The 16,149-nt window shown below is 42.6% G+C and overlaps 1 protein-coding gene across 1 annotated transcript in view; it reads left to right on the top strand.

Moving 5' to 3' along the window:
* Window positions 1-16,149, top strand: part of gak (cyclin G associated kinase) — an 86,473-nt gene that overhangs the window by 59,955 nt on the left and 10,369 nt on the right. The window contains exons 20-24 of the mRNA XM_061904737.1: window positions 12,513-12,677; window positions 12,743-12,909; window positions 12,975-13,170; window positions 13,245-13,439; window positions 13,509-13,646. Of these exons, the coding sequence (XP_061760721.1) occupies window positions 12,513-12,677; window positions 12,743-12,909; window positions 12,975-13,170; window positions 13,245-13,439; window positions 13,509-13,646 (861 nt within the window). The remainder of the gene's footprint in view (window positions 1-12,512; window positions 12,678-12,742; window positions 12,910-12,974; window positions 13,171-13,244; window positions 13,440-13,508; window positions 13,647-16,149) is intronic.

Below are 16,149 nucleotides of genomic sequence, written 5' to 3'. Positions count from 1 at the left end.
TATATGTATATACGTATATATATATATACATACATATATGTATATATACATATATATATATGCACACACACATATATATATATATATATATATATATATATATATATATATATATATATATATATATATATATATATATATATATATATATATATATATATATATGTATGTATATATAAGCTTAGTCTTGGCTCAGGGAGGAGGACCTCCCTGCCATGCAGAGTCCCGCCGGTGCCTTGATGGAAGGAGAGATGAAGAGAGCGAGGCCACAGGCTCACAGATGGTGCAGGGGCGAGTATCTGTAAAGGTGAGCCAGTTGCGATACCCTTATCGTATACACATATATATATATATATATATATATATATATGTGTGTGTGTGTGTGTGTGTGTGCATATATATATATATATATATATATATATATATATATATATATATATATATATATACGTATATATACATATATATACGTGTATATATACATATATACACGTATATATACATATATCAATCAATCAATGTTTACTTATATAGCCCTAAATCACTAGTGTCTCAAAGGGCTGCACAAACCACCACGACATCCACGGTAGGCCCACATAAGGGCAAGGAAAACTCACACCCAGTGGGACATCGGTGACAATAATGACCCAGTGGGACGTCGGTGACTGATGACTATGAGAACCTTGGAGAGGAGGAAAGCAATGGATGTCGAGCGGGTCTAACATGATACTGTGAAAGTTCAATCCACAATGGATCCAACACAGTCGCGAGAGTCCAGTCCAAAGCGGATCCAACACAGCAGCGAGAGTCCCGTTCACAGCGGAGCCAGCAGGAAACCATCCCAAGCGGAGGCGGATCAGCAGCGCAGAGATGTCCCCAGCCGATACACAGGCAAGCAGTACATGGTCACCGGATCGGACCGGACCCCCTCCACAAGGGAGAGTGGGACATAGAAGAGAAAGAAAAGAAACGGCAGATCAACTGGTCTAAAAAGGGAGTCTATTTAAAGGCTAGAGTATACAAATGAGTTTTAAGGTGAGACTTAAATGCTTCTACTGAGGTGGCATCTCGAACTGTTACCGGGAGGGCATTCCAGAGTACTGGAGCCCGAACGGAAAACGCTCTATAGCCCGCAGACTTTTTTGGGGCTTTGGGAATCACTAATAAGCCAGAGTCCTTTGAACGCAGATTTCTTGCCGGGACATATGGTACAATACAATCGGCAAGATAGGATGGAGCTAGACCGTGTAGTATTTTATACGTAAGTAGTAAAACCTTAAAGTCACATCTTAAGTGCACAGGAAGCCAGTGCAGGTGAGCCAGTACAGGCGTAATGTGATCAGACTTTCTTGTTCTTGTCAAAAGTCTAGCAGCCGCATTTTGTACCAACTGTAATCTTTTAATGCTAGACATGGGGAGACCCGAAAATAATACGTTACAGTAGTCGAGGCGAGACGTAACAAACGCATGGATAATGATCTCAGCGTCTTTAGTGGACAGAATGGAGCGAATTTTTGCGATATTACGGAGATGAAAGAAGGCCGTTTTAGTAACGCTTTTAATGTGTGCCTCAAAGGAGAGAGTTGGGTCGAAGATAATACCCAGATTCTTTACCGTGTCGCCTTGTTTAATTGTTTGGTTGTCAAATGTTAGAGTTGTATTATTAAATAGAGTTCGGTGTCTAGCAGGACCGATAATCAGCATTTCCGTTTTTTTGGCGTTGAGTTGCAAAAAGTTAGCGGACATCCATTGTTTAATTTCATTAAGACACGCCTCCAGCTGACTACAATCCGGCGTGTTGGTCAGCCTTAGGGGCATGTAGGGTTGGGTGTCATCAGCATAACAGTGAAAGCTAATACCGTATTTGCGTATGATGTCACCTAGCGGCAGCATGTAGATGCTGAAGAGTGCAGGGCCAAGGACCGAACCCTGGGGAACTCCACACGTTACCTTAACGTAGTCCGAGGTCACATTGTTATGGGAGACACACTGCATCCTATCAGTAAGATAAGAGATAATCAGTAAGATATACATACATATGTACGTATATATATACATACATATATACGTGTATATATATACATACACATACACGTATACATACATATACACGTATATATACATACATATACACGTATATATACATACATACACACGTATATATACATACATATACACGTGTATATATATATATATACATACATATACACGTGTATATATATATGTATATATATACGTGTATATGTATGTATATATACACGTGTATGTGTGTATATATATATATATATACACGTATATATGTATGTATGTATGTATATATACGTGTATTTGTATGTGTATGTATATATATATATATATGTATATATATATGTATGTATATATATATATATGTCTATATATATACGTACATATGTATGTATATATGTATATATGTATATATATATATATATATATATATATGTATATGCCATATATATATATATATATATATATATGGCATAAAGTGGTCAGCTAGCGAAGCGCTGAGGGAGGCGGAGGATCGACTGCATCACGCGGACATTGTGGGATCAGTAGCCCAGGGAAGACTTGGTCTGGGTTGCTCTTCCAGAACAAATTGGAACAAAGCTGACCCAAAGGAGCGGCGAGGCTTGGTGCAGAGGGAGGTCCGAAAGGCTGAAGAGGAAAGCCGGCATGTCAAGGCAGTAACCATGAACAAACAAGGCAGCTGGACTAGATGGGAGAGTGTAAAAGACAGATCTCTAACCTGGAAGGACATCTGGAGCATGGAAGGCCACCGGATTAAGTTCCTGCTGTGTTCTACATATGATGTCCTGCCCACCCCATCAAACCTCCATACTTGGGGAATGGTAGAGAGTCCCAGCTCTACACTCTGTGGAAAGATAGCCAACCTGGAGCATGTCCTCTCCTCTTGTCACTCAAGTTTAGCAGATGGCAAGTTCCGGTGGCGTCATGACCAGATCCTTGCTCAGCTGGCAGAGGGTGTTGAGCAGGCCAGGAAGAGGACAAGGCAGCTCTCTAATGGGCCTCGCTTCATCCACTTCATCAGGGCAGGTGAAAGCGCAGCAGCAGGAGGGAGGAACAAAGGAATCCTGGCCACGGCAAGCGACTGGGAGATGCGGGTCGACCTGAAGAAGCAGCTGAAATTCCCAGAGGAGATAGCCCACACAACCCTGAGACCTGATATTGTTCTGTGGTCTAAAGGAACTAAACAGGTGGTGCTTATCGAGCTGACAGTACCCTGGGAAGAGAGGATAGAGGAGGCGTATGAACGCAAACTCAAAAAATACCAAACCCTCATCCTCAAGAGCCAGCTAAATGGATGGAAGGCCTGGAACTTACCGGTGGAGGTGGGCTGTAGAGGCTTTGCGGGGCGGTCGCTCTGGAGAGCCCTCGGACTGCTGGGGGTCGAGGGGCTGGCTAGGAAGCGGCTGGTAGCCAACACCACTAAAAGGGCAGAAGAAGCATCACGCTGGATTTGGATACAAAGAAAGGTGCGGTGGCAGAGCCGACCTACTGAAGGACTAGGGACATAGAGTTGGGTGGCATTCAGCAGGGGTAGAGCCAGGACGCTGGATCTGCCGTCGAGCCCCTCCGAAGCGTCATGGGCTTAATTCGACGAAACGTTAATGACGGGGGGTGCCCATTTGAGAACCTTCTGATGCCAACCAACTGATGTCCAGTTAAGGTATGCGGTCAAACTTAGTCTTGACTCAGGGAGGAGGACGTCCCTGCCATGCAGAGTCCCGATGGTGCCTTGATAGAAGGAGAGATGAAGAGAGCGAGGCCACAGGCTCACAGATGGTGCAGGGGCGAGTACCTGTAAAGGTGAGCCAGTTGCGATACCCTTATCGTATTTTGCATATTCTTCTCTGGTAGACCCAGTGACCACTTGGAAAGACAGGTTGGCAACCGGGAAAGAACGGTGACAGCGAGGAAAGACTGCTGACATCTGGGAAAGACTAGAGCCGGGGTGCGGAGGCTTGGCAGGCCAAAACACAGCCTCCGTGAGGAGGAACCCAAAACCAATCGCTATGGAAAGTTATAATAGAAGATACCCCCGGGGTCGGGCGAGAGCTGGGGAGGATGATCGACCCACTGGCCAGACCAATGTTATGACCATCAATGACGGACAATCGACTACGGAACAGCTAAGCGATTTATCCCGGGTCTGCAGGTGTGGGAAGATATGCAAAAATGAGAAAGGTCTCAAGATACACCAGACCAAGATGCACAAGATGCAACCTGAAAGTAATGTGCAACGCACAGGGAAACCTGGTGAGACGGAGGAGAGGCTGGGGCAGGACACAAACCACAGTCTTCAGAATCTCCAGGCACATGATGGAGATGGGGGCAGGAGAAGCATCGCTGGTGTGACAGAGGCAGCAGGGCACCATAGTGAGAGGGAAGTCACTCAGGACACCAGACGGCATGGCCAGAACACTTGTGCTGGAGACGTTCGGAAAGAACGAGTGAACTGGCCAACTGCAGCTGAAAAGAAAGAATGGGATATGTTTGACTGTGATGTCGACCAGGTGCTGGAAGCGGCACTCGCAGGAGACGTGGGAAAGAAGCTCAAGGCCATGTCCTCGATAATCTGGAGTATAGGCGCAGATCGCTTCGGAAAGAGAGAACAAAAAGGCAGAGTAAACATCCAGCCCAAGGAAAACAGACGCCTGAAGGAGATAGCAATCCTTAGAGGAGATCTGCGGAGGCTTAAGAAGGCCTTTCGTGAAGCAACAGCAGACGAGAAACCAGCTCTCACAGAATTGCGAAACGGCCTGAGGGAGCGCATTAAGATCTTGCGACGAGCTGAGTGTCACCGCAGGAACAGGAAGCGGCGGTTGAAGGAAAGGGTGGCCTTCACAAAGAACCCATTCAACTACCTGTCGAAACTCCTGGGTGATAAAAGATCAGGAGAGTTGAAAGCAACAAAGGAAGAGGTGGAGGAGCACCTTCGGCAGGTCCACAGCGATCCCAGGAGGGAGGACAATTTGGAGGTGATGGAGAGGCTCATTAAACCAGCTGAACCAACTATTCCTTTTAAGGCGGAGGAACCAAGCTGGCAGGAAGTCAGCAGCTTCCTTAAGAAGGCAAGAGGAAAATCAGCCCCAGGGCCAAATGGCATCTCGTACAGTGTTTACAAGCATTGCGAAAGGCTCAGGAAACGACTCTGGAAGCTACTGACGGTGGCATGGAGGAAGAATTTCCTTGCTGATGAATGGCTGGTGGCTGAGGGATGCTTCATCCCTAAGGAAGAAAACTCTTCAGGGATTAAGCAATTCCGTAGCATCTCCCTCCTCAATGTGGAAGCTAAGCTCTTCCTGGGGATTCTGGCAAAGAGGTTGACCACCTTCATGTTGGACAATGGTTACATGGACACTTCAGTTAAAAAAGGTGGCATTCCAGGGGTATCTGGCTGTCTCGAACACACCAGCGTAATCTCCAAGATCATCGAGGATGCAAAGAGGAACCACGGAGACCTAGCAGTTCTGTGGCTTGATCTAACAAATGCCTATGGAACGATACCCCACAAGTTAGTGGAGCTGACTTTAAAGACCTACCACATACCAGAGCAATTCCAGAAACTCTTGCGGCAGTACTTTGACGGATTCAACATGCGATTCACCTGCGGAGAATTCACCACCAACTGGCAGAGACTAGAAGTGGGCATTGTCACTGGCTGCACAATTTCAGTGATTTTATTTTCTGCAGCGATGAACCTTCTTGTCAAGTCGGCAGAGAAGTTATGTCGAGGCGCAGTCCTTGCAAGCGGAGTCCAGATGCTACCCATTAGAGCGTTCATGGACGACCTTACCATCACAGCAAGATCAGTGCCAGAAGGAAGATGCATTTTGGAGGACCTGATTGAGCTCACTAATTGGGCAAGGATGGAGTTCAAACCTGCAAAGTCCAGAAGCCTAGTTCTGAAGAAAGGGCGTGTTCAGGAACGGTTTCGCTTCAAGATCAGGGAGAACATCATCCCAACTGTCCAAGAGAAGCCTGTGAAGTGCTTGGGGAAGTGGTACAGGGCAGATCTCAAAGACCGACTGAGTGTGAAAGAAATGTTTAGCCAAGCAGAAGCCTGGATGACATCCCTAGAAAAGTGCGGCCTCCCGGGCAAGTATAAGGCCTGGGGTTACCAACATGGGGTTCTCCCCCGTCTGCTCTGGCCACTCCTAGTTTATGAGGTACCTGTATCCACAGTTGAGAGTCTGGAGAGGAAGTTGAACACCTACTTGAGGAGATGGCTGGGTGTCCCAAGAAGCTTCTGTTCCATTGGACTGTACAGCACAGGAAGCAAGCTACAGCTGCCAATAACATCAGTGGTGGAGGAGTACAAGGTGACAAAAACACGCCAGGCTATGATGCTACGAGACAGCAAAGACGAGCGAGTACGACAAGCAGGCATTGTCGTCAGGTCAGGCATAAAGTGGTCAGCTAGCGAAGCGCTGAGGGAGGCGGAGGATCGACTGCATCACGCGGACATTGTGGGATCAGTGGCCCAGGGAAGACTTGGTCTGGGTTGCTCTTCCAGAAAAAATTGGAACAAAGCTGACCCAAAGGAGCGGCGAGGCTTGGTGCAGAGGGAGGTCCGAAAGGCTGAAGAGGAAAGCCGGCATGTCAAGGCAGTAACCATGAACAAACAAGGCAGCTGGACTAGATGGGAGAGTGTAAAAGACAGATCTCTAACCTGGAAGGACATCTGGAGCATGGAAGGCCACCGGATTAAGTTCCTGCTGTGTTCTACATATGATGTCCTGCCCACCCCATCAAACCTCCATACTTGGGGAATGGTAGAGAGTCCCAGCTGTACACTCTGTGGAAAGATAGCCAACCTGGAGCATGTCCTCTCCTCTTGTCACTCAAGTTCAGCAGATGGCAAGTTCCGGTGGCGTCATGACCAGATCCTTGCTCAGCTGGCAGAGGGTGTTGAGCAGGCCAGGAAGAGGACAAGGCAGCTCTCTAATGGGCCTCGCTTCATCAACTTCATCAGGGCAGGTGAAAGCGCAGCAGCAGGAGGGAGGAACAAAGGAATCCTGGCCACGGCAAGCGACTGGGAGATGCGGGTCGACCTGAAGAAGCAGCTGAAATTCCCAGAGGAGATAGCCCACACAACCCTGAGACCTGATATTGTTCTGTGGTCTAAAGGAACTAAACAGGTGGTGCTTATCGAGCTGACAGTACCCTGGGAAGAGAGGATAGAGGAGGCGTATGAACGCAAACTCAAAAAATACCAAACCCTCATCCTCAAGAGCCAGCTAAATGGATGGAAGGCCTGGAACTTACCGGTGGAGGTGGGCTGTAGAGGCTTTGCGGGGCGGTCGCTCTGGAGAGCCCTCGGACTGCTGGGGGTCGAGGGGCTGGCTAGGAAGCGGCTGGTAGCCAACACCACTAAAAGGGCAGAAGAAGCATCACGCTGGATTTGGATACAAAGAAAGGTGCGGTGGCAGAGCCGACCTACTGAAGGACTAGGGACATAGAGTTGGGTGGCATTCAGCAGGGGTAGAGCCAGGACGCTGGATCTGCCGTCGAGCCCCTCCGAAGCGTCATGGGCTTAATTCGACGAAACGTTAATGACGGGGGGTGCCCATTTGAGAACCTTCTGATGCCAACCAACTGATGTCCAGTTAAGGTATGCGGTCAAACTTAGTCTTGACTCAGGGAGGAGGACGTCCCTGCCATGCAGAGTCCCGATGGTGCCTTGATAGAAGGAGAGATGAAGAGAGCGAGGCCACAGGCTCACAGATGGTGCAGGGGCGAGTACCTGTAAAGGTGAGCCAGTTGCGATACCCTTATCGTATTTTGCATATTTGCATATATATATATATATATATACAGTGCCCTCCATAATTATTGGCACCCCTGGTTGAGATGTGTTAAAAGCCTTAAAATAAATTCAGTGTTTATTGCAGAAGAATACTGTCACACTGAAAATTGTAGGAAAATGTAGCCTTCAACTCAAATGAATTGTAAGAAAATAAAAAAATCCCTGACTAAAAAATAATTATTTTTCATTAAATCACCTGTTCCACAATTATTGGCACCCTTAACAATTCCCAGGAAATAAATATAATTGAAGCATTTCTGTCATTTCTACAGTAGTTTACAAAGTTTACCAGAGTACGTAGGAACATTTAATTAGTAATTCATCACTTCCTGTTTCCCTGGGGTATAAATATGACGTGACACCGAGGCCATTTCTCTTATCCACTCTTAAACATGGGAAAGACAAAGGAACACAGCATACAAGTGAGGCAGATGTGCGTCGACCTTCACAGGTCAGGCAGAGGCTACAAGAAGATTGCCACTCAACTGCAGCTGCCCATATCCACTGTGAGAGGAATAATTAAGAAGTTCAAAACAACTGGAACAGTGGTAAATAAGCCTGGACGAGGACCCAAGTTTATTTTGCCACCACGCACAGTGAGGAGGATGGTAAGAGAAATCAAAAGATCTCCAAAGCTCACTGTTACAGAATTACAACAAATGGTAGCATCCTGGGGTCACAAAGTCTCCAAATCAACCATCAGGCGCTGTCTACACGCCAACAAGCTGTTTGGGAGGCATGCACGGAGAAAACCTTTCCTCACTCACAATCATAAACGCAAGCGTCTGGAGTTCGCCAAACGGTATTGGGGCTTCAACTGGGACCGTGTGCTTTGGTCAGATGAGACCAAGATTGAGCTTTTTGGCAACAAACACTCTAAGTGGGTCTGGCGTACCACGAAAGATGCGCATGCTGAAAAGCACCTCATACCCACTGTGAAGTATGGGGGTGGGTCAGTGATGCTGTGGGGCTGTTTCACTTCCAAAGGCCCTGGGAACCTTGTTAGGGTGCATGGCATCATGAATGCTTTGAAATACCAGGACATTTTAAATCAAAATCTGTTGCCCTCTGCCCGAAAGCTGAAGCTGGGTCGTCACTGGGTCTTTCAGCAAGACAATGACCCTAAACATATGGCCAAATCTACACAGAAATGGTTCACCAGACACAAAATCAAGCTCCTCCCATGGCCATCTCAGTCCCCTGACCTCAACCCCATTGAGAACCTGTGGGGTGAGCTGAAAAGGAGAGTACAGAGGAGAGGACCCAGGTCTCTGGATGATTTAGAGAGATTCTGCAAAGAGGAATGGCTGAAAATCCCTCTTTCTGTCTTTGCCCATCTTGTGAAACATTATAGGAGAAGATTAGGTGCTGTTTTGTTGGCAAAAGGGGGTTGTACAAAATATTAACACCAGGGGTGCTAATAATTGTGACACACATTATTTGATGTCAAATAATTATTTCTTTATGTGGGATTTTTTCCCCACTGAATAAATGCACTTGTATTGAAGGTTGGATTTTTCTCTTTTTTTCCATTAAGGTCCCATATTATTTAGAAAAAAAATAAAATAATTGGAAGCTAAAAAACACATCTCAACCAGGGGTGCCAATAATTATGGAGGGCACTGTATATATATATATATATATACATACATATATATATATATATATATATATATATATATATATATATATATATATATATATATATATATATATATATAATGTATGTATGTGTGTTTGTATATACATGTGCATATATATATGCAAATACGATGAGGGTATCTCAACTGGCTCACCTTTACAGGTACTCGCTCCTGCACCATATGTGAGCCTGTGGCCTCGCTCTCTTCATCTCTCCTTCCATCAAGGCACCGGCGGGACTCTGCATGGCAGGGAGGTCCTCCTCCCTGAGCCAAGACTAAGCTTATATATATATATATATATATATATATATATATATATATATATATATATATATATATATATATATATATATATATATATATATATATATATACGTATATGTGTATATATATATATATACGTGTATCTCTATGTATATATACGTATATGTGTATGTATATATATATACACGTATATGTGTATGTATATATATATATATACGTGTATCTGTATGTATATATACGTATATGTGTAATACGTATGTATGTATATATATATATATATTTCCGTATACATATATACACACATATATATATATATATATATATATATATATATATATATATATATATATATATATATATATATATGTATGTATGTGTGTGTGTGTATATACATGTGCATATATATATGCAAATACGATAAGGGTATCGCAACTGGCTCACCTTTACAGGTACTCGCCCTTGCACCATCTGTGAGCCTGTGGCCTCGCTTTCTTCATCTCTCCTTCCATCAAGGCACCGGCGGGACTCTGCATGGCAGGGAGGTCCTCCTCCCTGAGTCAAGACTAAGCTTATATATATATATGTGTGCATATATATATATATATATATATATATATATATATATATAAATGTATATGTATATATATATAAATGTATGTATGTATGTATATATATATATATATATGTATGTATACGTGTATATGTATGTATATTTCCTTGTATATGTATGTATATATACGTGTATGTGTATGTATATATACGTGTATGTGTATGTATATATACGTCTATGTGTATGTATATATACGTGTATGTGTATGTATATATACGTCTATGTGTATGTATATATACGTGTATGTGTATGTATATATACGTGTGTGTGTATGTATATATACGTGTGTGTGTATGTATATATATACGTATGTGTGTATGTATATATATACGTATATGTGTATGTATATATATGTATATATGTATGTATATATATGTGTATGTATATACGTATATATATACGTATATATGTATGTATATATATATGTATATATGTATGTATATATATGTATATATGTATGTATATATATGTATATATGTATGTATATATATGTATATATGTATGTATATATATGTATATATGTATGTATATATATGTATATATATGTATGTATATATACGTATATATGTATGTAAATATATATATATGTATATATATATGTTTATATGTATGTATATATATACATATACGTATGTATATATATATATGTATATATATGCATATAAAGTATGTATATATATACCTATATATGTATGTATATATACGTATATATGTATGTATATATACGTATATATGTATGTATATATACGTATATATACGTATATATGTATGTATATATACGTATATATGTATATATACGTATATATGTATGTATATATACGTATATATGTATGTATATATACGTATATATGTATGTGTATATATACGTATATATGTATGTATATATACGTATATATGTATGTATATATACGTATATATGTATGTATATATACGTATATATGTATGTATATATACGTATATACGTATGTATATATATATACGTATATACGTATGTATATATATATACGTATATACGTATGTATATATATATACGTATATACGTATGTTTATATATACGTATATACGTATGTGTATATATACGTATATACGCATGTGTATATATACGTATATACGTATGTATATATACGTATATACGTATGTATATATATACGTATATACGTATGTATATATATACGTATATATGTATGTATATGTATATACGTATATATGTATGTATATATATACGTATATATGTATGTATGTATATACGTATATATGTATGTATATATATACGTATATATGTATGTATATATATACGTATATATGTATGTGTATATATGTACGTATATGTGTATGTATATGTATGTATATATACGTATATATGTATATATATATATATATATATATATATATATACTTACATATATATGTATATATATATACTTACATATATATGTATGTATTTATATATATATATACATATATATGTATGTATATATATATATATATACATATATATGTATGTATATATATACGTACACACGTGTGTGTGCATATATATATATGTATATGTGTGTGTGTATATATATTTGTATATATACAGTATATATGGGTATATATGTATGTGTGTATATATATACATACATACACACATATATATATATATATAAATAGATATATATATATATATACACACACACATACATATTTTATATGTTCATTAATTTGCATTAATGTTCAGTAACAAATCGCGAATTCCTATCAGGAGTTGTAATATACATCTAATTACCTCCCTGTTTGGCACTCAGTATCAAGGGTTGGAATTGGGTTTTAAATCACTAAAAGTTATTCCTGGACGCGGCCACCGCTGCTGCTTACTCCTCCCTCACCACCCAGGGGGTGATCAAGGGTGATGGGTCAAATGTAGAGAATAATTTGTGTGACTGTCATCGGTACTTTAACTTTTATAAGAAGTTATTGGTGTGTTTAGTGGGACAGGCCAAAGTTTAGTTGGAGATAATGTAGCAAATGCGTCACGGACCGGGTCCGGTGGTTGGGGACCGCTGCTCTAATGGCATCTTCTGAATTAGTGGATGCTCCTGGTATCATGATTCTGAATAGGTAGAAGCACTGCTTTTGATCCCGACATGTATGGTGTCAACCGCAGGTAAACCAGAACTGCCTCGTCAGCCGGGGTCCTCGGCCTTCTATGACTCTAGTTTGCCACCGGAGCCTGCGCAGACCCCGGAAAATTCTACCGCAACCGAAGCAGAATCTTCTGAGAGCCCGGACACCAACGCCAACAACTTCTTCCAGACTTTGGACTGGGAAGGTATTCTTTTGTGAGTCCAACGCTCATTTGTTGCAGGCCTGACCATCACACGGTCTGTGTGTTAGATGTCGGCACCCCCCAGGAGGCCTCTGATAGTCAAGGAGGAGGATCCATGAACGACCAGGAAGATCTGAGCGATCAGTCGGAAGGAGAGTCCTACTCCTACTCCGCTCCCAGCGGGGGGGTTCTGTCACGGGACACCAGTGAACCCCTGTTTGACGCCGACTTCCAGGTACAAACCCTTTTCCACGGCCCTGGGACTTTGGTTTTGAAATCCTCCCTTTTCTTTTCCATCAGACTCCTTCCCCTGGAGCCGAGGACTCGCCTGCCAACGACACGGCCGATCTCCTAGGTTTGAACTCTGACCCCGCGCCTCCTCAGGTGGGGCTGAAAGCCTCCTCCAGCCAAAGTGACCTCCTCACCGACCTGTTTGCGCCCCCTGCGGCAGTGCAGGAAGACTTGTTCTTTAGCGCTGAAGCCGGCGTCTCGAAACGTGAGCGTCCATCATTTATAGAGAAATAATAATTGTGCATGATGTCAACTATGTACTATGTGTCCTTGCTGTAGCCATGAGCGACCTGTTTGACCCCTTCGGCATGGGCTCCAGCTCCGGGGTGGGCTCCAGCGTGGGCTCTTCCCGGCAAGCCTCCGGTCCCGACCTTTTTGGGGACTTGTTGAGCTCGGAAGGTTCCGCCGGCAGCAACTTTAGCGCAGCCCGGAGCAACCCCGCCCCCGTCTCCAACGCCAGCCTCTTTGACCTGGGTGAGTTGACCAGGTTGGAGTCACCCGCTGCCGGCTGCACGACTAAACCTACTTTTTACCTCCCCACAGATAAGTTGGTCAAGGACGCTCCCAAGATGACGTCGTCCGCCAGCCACCCTGACCTTCTGCGGGGGTGGGACAGCTGGGCGGCGAGCACGTCCGCCAGCATGAGCTCCACTGCCAGCAGGCCCGCCTACACCAGCACAGGTGGGGGGTGAAAATTAATCACAGTAAAAAAAGCAAACTTTTTTGGCCTTTTAAGGCCTACTGAAATTAGATTTTCTTATTTAAACGGGGATAGCAGGTCCATTTCATGTGTCATACTAGATCATTTCCCGATATTGCCATATTTACTAGGATAATTCTGGAAAATCCCTTATCTGCTTATTGTGTTACTAGTGTTTTAGTGAGATTATATGTTCGTACCTGTACAACCTGAAGGTCGGCCCCGCACCTTTCTTCAGCACCAGTCGACGGGTGGTGGCGATGCCCATCTCTGCTCTTCGCAAGGGACCCTCTTCGAAACACGATCTTTCGAAATGATCGCTGCATAGTACACTGTACTTTGTGTGTGTGGTCCAATCCAACCGTGTTCGCTTGACCGCTCTGTTCCATAGTAAAACTTCACTGTCATCTTTTGGAAATGTAAACAAGGAAACACTGGCTGTGTTTGTGTTGCTAAAGGCAGCCGCAATACACCACTTCCCACCTACAGCTTTCTTCTTTGACATCTCTATTATTCATTGAACAAATTGTAAAAGATTCAGCAACACAGTAGTCCAGAATACTGTGGAATTATGCGATGAAAACAGACAATTTATAGCTGGGAACGGTACTGGAACAAAATGTCCTCTACAATGCATGACTTCACCTGCACGCGTCATCATACCGTGACGTTTCAGCAGGATACTTCCGCGCTAAATTTAAAATTGCAATTTAGTAAACTAAAAAGGCCGTATTGGCATGTGCTGAAATGTTAAGATTTCCACATTGATGTATAAACTAACAGACTGCGTGGTCGGTAGTAGTGGGTTTCAGTAGGCCTTTCAACTTAAAAAATAGTTTTCAGTACAACCAGTCCAAGAACACACAGTTACAGGGATTTACAACCACCTCGTGGTGCCCTGTAAAGAGGTAGGAAGGAAAGGTAAATATAGCGGGAGAGGGTAAAGAAGCAACCCCTCAACTAAGACCCATTCACCAAATCAGATTTTTTTTGCTCTCACGTCAGACAAATCGGATATTTTTTGACAGTCTAAACCACAGGTGCCCATTAAATCGATGGCGAGCAACTGGTCGATGGCGGAGGGTGTGTCAGTCCATCGCCAGCCAGGCATTAAAAAATCAATCATCAATCTTCACCAAGACGTCACTTGATTGACATTCACCAGTTCCATTGGCAGCAAAACAGGCCCAGAGCATAATACTACTACCACCATGCTTGACGGTATACATGGTGTTCCTGGGATGAAAGGCCTGACCTTTTGTCCTCCAAACATATTGCTGGGTATTGTTTCCAAACAGCTCCATTTTTGTTTCATCTGACATCATATGGACAAAGGTAAGACCTTCTGGAGGAAAGTTCTGTGGTCAGATGAAACAAAGATGGAGCTGTTTGGCCACAATACCCAGCAATATGTTTGGAGGAGAAAAGGTCAGGTCTTTAATCCCATTAACACAATTCCTACCGTCAAGCGTGGTGGTGGTAGTATTATGCTCTGGGCCTGTTTTGCTGCCAATGGAACTTCTGCTTTACAGAGAGTAAATGGAATGATGAAAATGGAGGATTACCCCCAAATTCCTAAAATCATCAGCCCGGAGGTTGGGTCTTGGGCACAGTTGGGTGTTCCAACAGGACAATGACCCCAAACACACGTCAAAAGTGCTAAAGGAATGGCTAAATCAGGCTAGAATGAAGGTTTTAGAATGGCCTTCCCAAAGTCCAGACTTGAATGCGTGGACAATGCTGAAGAAACAAGTCCATGTCAGAAAAGCAACACATTTAGCTGAACTGCAGCAATTTTGTGGTGAAAAATTCAAGCAGAAACTTGTGGATGGCTATCAAAAGCGCCTTATTGCAGTGAAACTTGCCAAGGAACATGTAAGCAAATATTAACATTGCTGTATGTATACTTTTGACCCTCACATTTTCAGTAGAGCCATAGTTAATTCATCCATCCATCCATCCATTTTCAAGAAGCAAACTTCATGAATGCTTTTTGTGAGCAACAAGTATGTGCTCCAATCACTACATCACAAAAAAATAAGAGTTGTAGTATATATGTGTGTGTGTATATATATATATATTTTTTTTTGCAAAGTACTTGGGCTAAATTTAAGACCAAAAATTAATCTCGGGCAACAATAAGCGCACTGAGCTCATTCTTCTGACAGGATTGTACTGTACACATTGCAGCAAAACCAAAAAGTGTACAAGGCACTTTTTAGTTCTTCATCTGAGACGGGAAGTGTGTTTAGTGACTTGTGTTGCTCAATACAACCTACAGCATTTTCTTTCTTCGGGTCGTACCTTAGGCATGTAGTTATACTACGATCGCTCCTGCATAAATTAAAAATGGCGGACTCGCGATAAGCCTTTTGGATAAACCTTTACCATATGTAGAGACACCACAATCCCAAACAGCTTGTTTGGAAGACTTATGAAAGAAGGTAAGATTATTCTATAAATATTTCCAACATGCTTCCGTGG

This window comes from Nerophis ophidion, linkage group LG01 (genome assembly GCF_033978795.1).
Source record: "Nerophis ophidion isolate RoL-2023_Sa linkage group LG01, RoL_Noph_v1.0, whole genome shotgun sequence".
Classification (NCBI taxonomy): domain Eukaryota; kingdom Metazoa; phylum Chordata; class Actinopteri; order Syngnathiformes; family Syngnathidae; genus Nerophis; species Nerophis ophidion.
The sequence above is the reverse complement of the archived record's forward strand: the minus strand, read 5'-3'. Positions and strand labels throughout refer to the sequence as shown.